The 10,000-nt window shown below is 36.2% G+C and overlaps 1 protein-coding gene across 3 annotated transcripts in view; it reads right to left on the bottom strand.

Moving 5' to 3' along the window:
* Positions 1–227: 227 nt before the first annotated feature.
* cbx6b (chromobox homolog 6b) overlaps positions 228–10,000 on the bottom strand; it is a 12,136-nt gene continuing 2,363 nt past the window's right edge. For 2 of the 3 annotated variants that reach the window (XM_073941351.1, XM_073941342.1), the window contains exons 4-5: positions 8,901–8,967; positions 228–7,035 (exon numbers count right to left, since the gene is read on the bottom strand). In XM_073941351.1, coding sequence (XP_073797452.1) covers positions 5,773–7,035; positions 8,901–8,967 — 1,330 coding nt within the window. In that variant the 3' untranslated portion in view covers positions 228–5,772. The remainder of the gene's footprint in view (positions 7,036–8,900; positions 8,968–10,000) is intronic. The other variant, NM_001423399.1, reaches the window with a different exon arrangement.

Below are 10,000 nucleotides of genomic sequence, written 5' to 3'. Positions count from 1 at the left end.
TTTGTGAATTTGGCAATTAAGAGTTAAAATCCTGTCATTTTCTAAACAATTCAGTAGTTTTGATTAGGAAGTTGATTAACAGATTTATGCAAAAAAGCATAACAAATTTGTAAACTTGAGTTTTAAAGTGCACCCAAATCTGCTAAATATGAAAAATGACATGCTTCAGAATGAATGAGATGACTTTAAACAATCCCTTTTTACATTAATAACAACATAACACATCATTTGCAAAAGCACAAATGCAATTCCTTTATTAAAACGGGATCAGTGAGCTTAGCTGCACTTCTACTTCAAAAGATGGTACAAAAAATTGTCATGATTTTAAACATTTTCCATTACAAATCTGTACACAATACATAAAGCGATGGGGAATAATTACAGTTATGCTATGGCCCTTACAGAATAAAAAAGTAAGCATAAAATTATGATATAAAAAGTATTTACAACAAATTAGAGGACACCAACTGTATGGATCATTTACATAATTAGCACTGCCTAACAAGGTGGGGTATTTACATTCAAACAAATCAAGACAGAGTTTCAAACCCATTCCAGCACTTAATATACAGAGGATGAAGAATGTATTCCCTTTTTCTTGTTCCATGTGCTAAATGCTACGCATCTGGTTGCACAACACTGCAAAAACAAACAAGAGCTTGATGCCAAACTCGAGAAATTAAAAAAAAAAAAAAAGCCACGAGAAAGTTGTGCCCAAAAGTTTGGCTCAATTCAAATGAATTCTAATGTGAAAGCAATTAACTTAGTGTGAACATTGTCATATAAATTTTTATGTGCACCAAACAAGCAAACAAAACTGCTAAACATGGGGTTTTGACTCCTTAACACAAGAGGGTAAAGCATGGTACATGTAACCCAGCTATAGTTTCAGCATTCGGGAATTTTCATCACAAAGATCGTACATGTTTTTGTAGCTTCAGGTTCAATCTTACATGACTTTATAACAACCATTTTGGTTCTCAAAACAACATTACTGAAGAATCTCCATTTTAAATGCAAGCAAACCAGCACTAAACGTCTTGTCTACTTTTGGTCTGAAATAAAGCAATGATGTCAAGCGAGCCAAGGTATTGGAGTATTGGAGTGCGAGTCTAAGGTATTTTGATGACAGGGCTTAAAAACACAGGCATTAGAGTTAGACGTGTTCACTGGAAGTCTAAATAATATACAATTATTCTAAGAAATCAAGTATGTCCAAATTGAAAATAGTTTGAAGGTTTGGTGGATGTGTCTTAAATGCAGCTCAAATGCTGTATAAGATAAGCTGGCTATGCCAAGGCAACTCAAGTTCAACAACGCAAAGCTTTGTTGAAGTTAAATGCAAGTCTATTCTGGCTTTATTTAGCCTCTTGTTAAGTAATTAACTCCATATATTCAATTTAAAGGGATCACACCAACATGACAGCTATATGCATGATACTATTTACACATCCAGAAACTCTTCTTTTGCACAAAGGCACGAGTAGCTCTTTTTAAATAAGACAAACATGAACACATGCATTCTAAGTGCTGAAGAATTTGCAATTCCTCAAATTTGCTACTTGAAGATCAACAAACAAACAAACAAACAAACAAAAAATCTATGTGAAAAACAAACAACTCTAAATCTACTTCTTTACAAGTCAATAAAAGAATGCGTCCTTCCTTTCAACATCCTCTTCATGGACATTTAAATGGTCGACAGATGTGGAGGAATAATGAGAGTCAGGGTTTCGAAGAATAAACAGAATGATGCTCTAAACTGAGAGTGAATCTAACGGTGGAGATTATTGATTTGCCTCTCTTGTATTGAACAAGTCCTGAAGTGCTGGTGAAGCGAGTTTAAACTTGAAAGCATTAATAAAATGAGCTGTTTGTTAAGTCAGCTTAAATAAAATCATACTTTTTTTCCTAATGTTGCAATTAAAATGACAGAAGATTAACAAATGCTTATAATAATAATCCATTAGTAATAGTAATAAACTTGTTACTAAAAATGTGTTGAATCAAATTAACTTTACATTTAACATTAAGTTATTTCAACTTGCAGCAATTAAAATGACTAAAAAACAAAAGTTCAAATTTGTATAACCTTAAATATTGTTGAAAATTAATCAGCTTTTAAAAAATAAGTTAAAGTAACAAAAAATAAAATAAAAACACGTGGTCATTACTTTTTGATAATATAATTTTTACAGTGCTTACAATGTAAACTAATGAAGTTAACTTATGTTAATAAGTTGGATACCCTTACTGTACAGTGTTCAAAAATTCAATTGATAAGGAACACAGAACTAAACTGCAGTTTTAAATAGCAACAACATGTCAAAATAAATAATAGAGTGATGCTTTTGGCAACTCATTTGGGGCAAATTAAGCAAGTCTCAACTTGAAAATAAGGGAATATAAAAGGCTTGTTGGGAATTAAGAACAAAGCACACCAAATAACAAAACTAAACCATGAGCTCATTTTACGACACCAAGCAAAGCCCTAAACATGCTTTTTGGCCACAGAAAAAGTTTCCATATCAATGGCATCACAGTCCACTTCATCAGCCTAGTTTATTTCGCCTGTGTCTTTTATTATTTCAAATCTGACACTGGCTTACATCAAGACTGAACCTCACGGGGTTTAAACTTCAGCTCTCATTAAAGCCTAACTGGAGGGTAGAGACCATTCCAACAACATCACGACTAGATCAAAAGTCTGCTTCTCCCATCAGGCTCTTTCGCCAAAGTCTAATCAAATACTCGGTCTCTGAATTCAAAGTTACAGACTAGAGTCTCTCGCCACTGAGATATATCCATTCCTGCTGATAAAAAATAAGCAGGATGATAGTAAAGGGGTAGCTAGGTTCAAACTGGGAGCAAAAGATTAACAGACTGACAAACATTTGCATCCTTCACTACAGAAATGCACTTCGGTGAAAGACATCCCAGCAAGCATTTTTGTTTTAAAAATGTCCAATAGACGTCTAAACATTGTCATCTTGGCTAAAACAAGGCTACATTTGGGCTGTCAGAGAAAATCTAATAGACGTCTAAGAAAAGGCCAAAACTAGACTTGTCATCAAATAAACAGAAATGAATGACTGGACATATAAAGTCTATTTGATGACTAGTCTAGCTGTCTACGTTTAAAAGTCTATTAAACACAAAATTGTTTGCTGGGGTGCTTTATATGAACAAATGTGTCTTTGAGAAGTATCAGTATGCTAGTCGTTAAATAACAGTTAATGCTTTCTGAACAACTCAGTTAATAGAGCTAGTTTAAAAACAATTACTCTTCTTATTTAAAGGGGCATTCTTAAAAGTACATAGACCAAACTCATGGCTTCATTACTGTATTTAACAACAAAACTTCATATTCTTCATTTTTTCACCTGAGCAACTTTTATTTTTTTTACTGTAAATATTAATCGAGAATCTTGGTGAAAGAGACAGTAAACATTAGGGTAGTTATAACTGAGGTAAAGCACACAAGTTTGACAGTGGCGTGAGTTGTCCACATAAGATGGCTGTTATTCTGCTTCATTATAACTGTAGGCTGTGTGAGGTGTGAGTCAGGAATTCTGCCATATGCCAAAGCTTAAGTAGAAATCCCAAAATAACAAGGGTCTAAAATTAACTTTTTTGACAATATATTTAGTTTGAATACTTGCAAAAATTGAAGAAGTGACTTGAAAGGATTTTCCTCATGTCATTATTTACTCAAACTCATCGCAAAACAGTTTGAGTTTTTGATTTCTGCTAAAGACAAAATCCCTTATTTTGAAAAGATGTTGAAAAACCTATAAACACCGTCTTTCACACTATTTGTGTTTCCTACTATGGAATTTATTGGTTCAGAACAGAAATAGGGAACTGGTATGGAACCACTCATAATGGTATGGAACCACTCCAAGGTGAGTAAATTTACATATTTTGGGTTAACTATCTTTTTTAATACTAGGAATGTCTCATCGTTGTCAGTCACTGTGACAATATTACAAAACTCTGATGAGGGTCAGACTAATCATTCTAATCTAAAATATGCTGATTAACAACTTGTACAAGGATTCAGTTATGATAATTACAACATTTCATTAGTGCAACTGGGAATTTTCTGAGTGTTTCAACTTGTACAATGTAAATGCTGTATTCATTTAGCCTTTATGTAGAGTCATTGATTGTTGCCATAAAAATAAAGAATTCCAAGTCCAAACTCTGAAGATGTGAGCAGCTGAGTTGGCTCAAAATTGCAGCCAACACAAAATTAATGCAATTCATATGTTTTAATTTCTAAGAAATTACCAGTGAATTGGATTTTATTTACTCTACATAGCAGAAACTGCAGCTTATCTGCTTACTTTTACTTTGATGAATAAGGAATATGAAAATATCTTTAAAATGGATTTAGGGTCAGTTGTAGTTTGGAGCATACTACAATGTTACTGATGCAATGTAATACTTCATTCATAGGAACGATAAAAAAAATGTATGGAACGGTGTTTGAGTTTGAAAATGATATAACTTCATATACACTACCATACAAAAATTGTGATGGCAAGATTTCTTGAGGAACTACGATAATTATATCGATACTATACGTATAACTTTTTTAAAATAAAGGCTGTTGTTTTAAATTGTTGCACAAATGCAGCTTAGCATTATTTGTAATTCAAGAGTTCACACTTAGCTGATGATTGATTATAAAGTGTGTTTGGCATGCTGACCTAGGAGAAAGCTCTGAGCTCATAAGATCCTCAAGCCCAGGGGTTCTCTCCCATTTGCAGGGCGAGAGGGGAGTTTGAGCTCATGTAGGTCTCGAGAACTACCCAGCTATTTATAGCTAATTACAAATTAGGGATTGCTACAGAGAGATATACTGCTGATTAAGAGCTCATCTATGGTGCTAATGTGGTTTGGTCAATTCACTTATGTCGCAACCCGGGGGAAACCCACGTGAGCATGAGGAGAACCTGTAAACTCTGCACAGAAACATCGACTGGCCTGTTAGAGACTTGGACCAGTGATGTTCTTGCTGTGAGGCAACAATACTAACCACTGGGCTGCCGTGCCACCCTATCGAAGATGGGGATGGGGGGGGGGGTGTTGGGGGGTTTAAAGAGTTAAGGAACTATTTATAATGAGTTAGTAATCATCCGATTGGTGAATCATGCATTAGCTAATGTGGGACCAGCTGCAGTCAATCATAAGCATGTGATCCTCACGAAATTAGTTCATAAATAAACTTCACAAAATGTTTGAGTACCAGATAGCATATTAAAAGAATTTCTGAAAGATAACTGGACATTGAAGACTAATGACGCTGAAAATTGAGCTTTGCTAATACAGATATTAAGTACATTCATAGTATACTATTTCCTGTGTTTACTCTGTGCACAAGTGTCCTGTCTAGAAACTTTACCAACCACAAACATTTGTACAGTAGTGTACAATACATAGTAAAAATAGTTATTAAGACACGATATATGGAATAAATACCATACAGCAAAGTTGCTTGGCACATCTTTGAAGCCATTAATGAGTAAGCTCATGCTTAGAAAACATCCATGTGTTCGATTTAAACACACAAAGCCAAACAACTTATTTTGAGACATTCTCTGATGGTTATAAAAGTTATGGCACACAGTGTTGTAGGGTGGACAGCTTGACCACATCCAAGCCCAACCAAAGCTGGCATGAGCACCAGATAGCTGAAACTGTAAACAAACTACTACCAAACCTCCCGATATTCCTTTTGAAGGCTGCAGGAGGCTGTATCTGCACTCATGTTTTGTTGGGGTTTTGTTTTGGCTGCTGTGTGTCGTTTTGAGTTGATACATTTTTGGAGTAGCAGGGAGGAGAAGAAGCAGAAGGCGGATGGCAGAACTCTTTAATGGTGACGGTAAGGAGGTTAGCTGTGATGTCTGTGACGACCACATTTGCACACCGGGATGTCATGTCAGGGCGCCAGTCTAAATCTTCCTCTTCCTCTGATGGCTCCTCTGACACGGGCACCTCTGGTACCTTGAGCGGATGACGGCCAGAGAAGGGATGGCGGCGCCGCAATCGTCTGTCCATTTCATGAGGTACGGAAAGGTCTAGGATGTGTTCGTTGTCTTCAGAGGATGTCGATGCAGAGGATGATGAGGAAAACATAGGTGACGATGGAAGAGCTGAAGAAGCAGAGTCTTTGTTTTTTGATGCCACTGGTTGAGTGCCAAGTTTGTGAAGGGTAGGATCAGGGGCCTTAGTCGAAGGGGACTTGGTTGAAGAGGCCTTGGGTTGCAATGAGGAATGCTGCGATTGGGTTTGTCTTGGGGAAGGTGGTTCACCATCCGAAACTTCAGAGCTTGAATTCGATGGAGGAGGTTCTTCATTACGATTCTGACCTTTGGACACATCTAGGAGCTTTGAACTTTGGGAGGAAGAGAGATTGTTAGTCATGCTGTTACGACTCTCTCCACTCTCTGCATTTTTCAGAGAGTGAGAATCAAAGAGTTTCCCAAAAACTGGAAATCCAGAACCCCGAATGGGAGGCTGGATTCCTCGGTAGGATACTTCACCAAACCGCCTGTTTTTCCCAATTACCCTGTTGCGGGATGGAATCTTCTGTCGTCCAAAATGGGACTGTTGGGTTGAGGGCACATGTGTCCTTTTGTTATTAGCAACTGCAGTGTTTTCAGCTTTGTCAAGCACTTTGAGGTTTAGAATGACTCGTCCTTTCTTCACTTCTCTCGGTTTGACTTTTCGGTTGAGAATACGGACTGTTTCTGAAAATGCACTGACTGTTGGGCGGGATGAAAAAGGACCGGAGGGACCAACTGTGTGGTCCTGACGAGGCAAGGGGCGACGTGCCATGCGATGGCAACGGTGAATGTCTTTTTTCAGTTTGGGCTGAGCAGTGCCTGACTGCAGTTTAGCGTTGGAAGGGGCAGTCGGGGTGTAGGATGGTGCAGCCGGAGGTGGAGGAGGAGGTGGTTTGGAATGAGGTTGAGGACGACTATGCTTGAACTCTGGTACTCGTGGGGACTCGGCTTGTGCTCTTGACTAAATGATAGGGAAAAGGCAAAAGATTAAAGACTTTTCACAGGGTATGTTAATCCAAAACTATTTTATCATCATTTACTCATTGTCATGCCATAGAAAACCCATAAAACGTTCAAAATGCAAACGCATAAAATGTTCAAAAGACAACTAAAAATACTTTCAGGTTGCATTTACACCAGAAAATGGTGTTGTTATTTTTTTTCTTTCTACACAGAGCAAATACAAAGTTGATGTTTTTTATTTGGTGCAGTTGCGGTCACACTGTTATTTTTGTAAGTGAACCAGAAATTAAACCAGAAATTAAACTAAAGTGCGTGTGTGTGAACTGAGCTGCTTATTGGACATAAATGCTTGCACTCTCGTGGCTGGTAGTGCAACTATCAGCTGCGCTTTTCGAAAAACCTCCACAGACAAACTCTATTGTAGCTCTGAGGGACCTTTCAAATAACAAGTCTATTGTTCACACAACCTCTTTATTTTAATGGCTTTCAATTCGCAATGGCTTTTTTCTTTTAATTATAAATAAAACTTTGTTTTTTGGTGGTGGTTCATTGACTAGCATGGCTGATGGAAGCTTAGCAACACCAAGGTATGGTACCTCACAGGTATGGAATTCAAACTACAGGATCCTGATAATGATAATTGATGTCAGATCAAGGGTGAGTCATATTTACACCTTAAATGAACTGTATCAGAGTTTTTTTTTTGGAAGTGGAATGAGATCACTTCTTTAGCTGGGTCTTGTCTCATTTGTTTGCTGTGCACTAGAGTGTTTTTACATTTAGCCAAAAGATCCAGACCAAAGTGAGAAACAATCTTTAGTTTGATTCAATCTAACCAAACAAGATAAGTAACAATACACCCTTAATTAAACTGAAGATATTTTTAATAACTATAATTTTGGTCACTGTAAGTGTCTTAGTGGCCATATTGACTGACAGCTAAAACCTGGATCTAAAAACACCAGTGTATCAATTGCACAGGATGCAGATTTGGTGCAAAAAAGGGAATGACCACCAAACATAAAATACATTTCTAATAATACATGAATTATACAGGAAATCCTAAAACATTAACATGCTTATAATCAAATCAGTTTCTGCACTAATATAATTAATATTACAATAAAAATGCCTACTTGTATATTAAAATCCAGTTTGCCTTGTATCATCTCGCAAATAAAGGTTCATGTCCAAGTCTGTATGGAGTCTATAAGCCTTATTGCATTAGATAGATTTATTTCCTGACGGAGAAACATCCATATCAGGCTCTTAGCATTTACATGCTTAAAATCTTTGCACTGTGAGAATGTGCAGGGAGACTTCAGATATAAAACATTGTTTAAAGCTAGAAAACATACTAGGCAATGCTAGTTTGGTGACAAAGTTGCTTCACTTTTATGACATCATAAGCAATCCAGTTCTCTATGTAGATCAGTGTTTCTGATTCTCTATTTACAATGAATTTAACCAAAACATTAGTTACTTTGTGTACGTTTTGTTCTATCATAATGTATGCACAATTAAGCTTCTGTGAGAATCAATAAGTTTCCCATCATACTTAATGCAATGTATGTGCATTTCATCTACTATATTTGACACGCTCAATCTAAAAGCATTGACAAATGTTTAAACTTCAACCTTAGTCTGTTCAAAGCCATCATGTATCATTTTCAATTCGATTTGCACTTACATTCTTAATTAACTTTTTGAATAGCCTATGTGTTGGTATCGTTTCATAAGTTTCATAAAAAATATTTTTTGTTAGAAATGAGTCTTATTATTTCAGAATGAAATGAATATGGGTAAATGACAGAATTAAGAAGCAGACTTCAAAATTGACCAAATTGTTTTACAAGCACGTACCTTTAAAAGCAGTGTCTTAGGTTTTGGGCCTCTCTTTTTGGGTCCGTACATCTCTTGCTCTCGCTCTCTGAGTAAAAAGAGAATGCATGATTATGATAATATAATATTTTGTTATGTATATACATTCATTCATTTTCTTTTCGACTTAGTCCCTTTATTAATCTGGGGTCGTCACAGCGGAATTAACCGCTAACTTTTCCGGCATGTTTTACACAGTGGATATACAATTATGAAATGATTATTATGTCATGTTTCATGCTTAAATATAGTATTGTAATGCCAGCTTTACACCCCATTTATACTAATACGTTTCAGTTTTAAAATGGCATTTTTGAATGAAAAGTATCCAAGTCCACACTGGCGTTTCACCCAGCGTTTGTGAACAACTCTCCAACAACATGTTACCGCTTAAAACACGCATCACGTGACCACACACACACTGGCATTCACTGTAGAGTATGAGCACGTCTGAGCTTCAGGCAGACAGTGGGTGCTTTGAGGACATCTACCCAGATGAAAGCTGTGCACATGAGGCTGTTCATCAAGGATCTACCACTGGATCTAATCTCACTACATTAGTTAAACGTGATATTAAATTATCTGCAGCCACATCACAATTCAATTGTCGTTGGTCTTTTGAATCTATTACTTGTTCTAACGTGTTTTGGCTGAGCGCAAAGATAAGTTAATATATTAATTTATGTAACAATGTATACAGATTCTGCACATTTGACTGGTTGCTTTTATTCCCTATAATGTATAAACGTATTGTACGTTATACTTTTATAATGGTCATTATTGATTAAAACTGATATTCAGCAAAAGAGATGGGGTATGTTTCGTATTTTCAATGAAAATGAAAGGAGGCAGTAATGTCATAGGCTCTGTTTCGTTATAAATACGCATATAGTAAAGATAACGGTCATAAAAATATGTAGCTACACGATGGCTTAACATGTTTAGTGTCGGTTAAGTTGCTAATATCAAAATGAAAATAGACAGTTTCTTATATCATGTCTTCATTTTATTGTTAAGAAAGTGAAAGTATGTAGCCAGGGTGATGTGATGATGTTATAAGCTACACTGTTCCCTTTAAAGAT

Source organism: Danio rerio, chromosome 3, assembly GCF_049306965.1.
Source record: "Danio rerio strain Tuebingen ecotype United States chromosome 3, GRCz12tu, whole genome shotgun sequence".
NCBI classification, from domain to species: domain Eukaryota; kingdom Metazoa; phylum Chordata; class Actinopteri; order Cypriniformes; family Danionidae; genus Danio; species Danio rerio.
The sequence above is the reverse complement of the archived record's forward strand: the minus strand, read 5'-3'. Positions and strand labels throughout refer to the sequence as shown.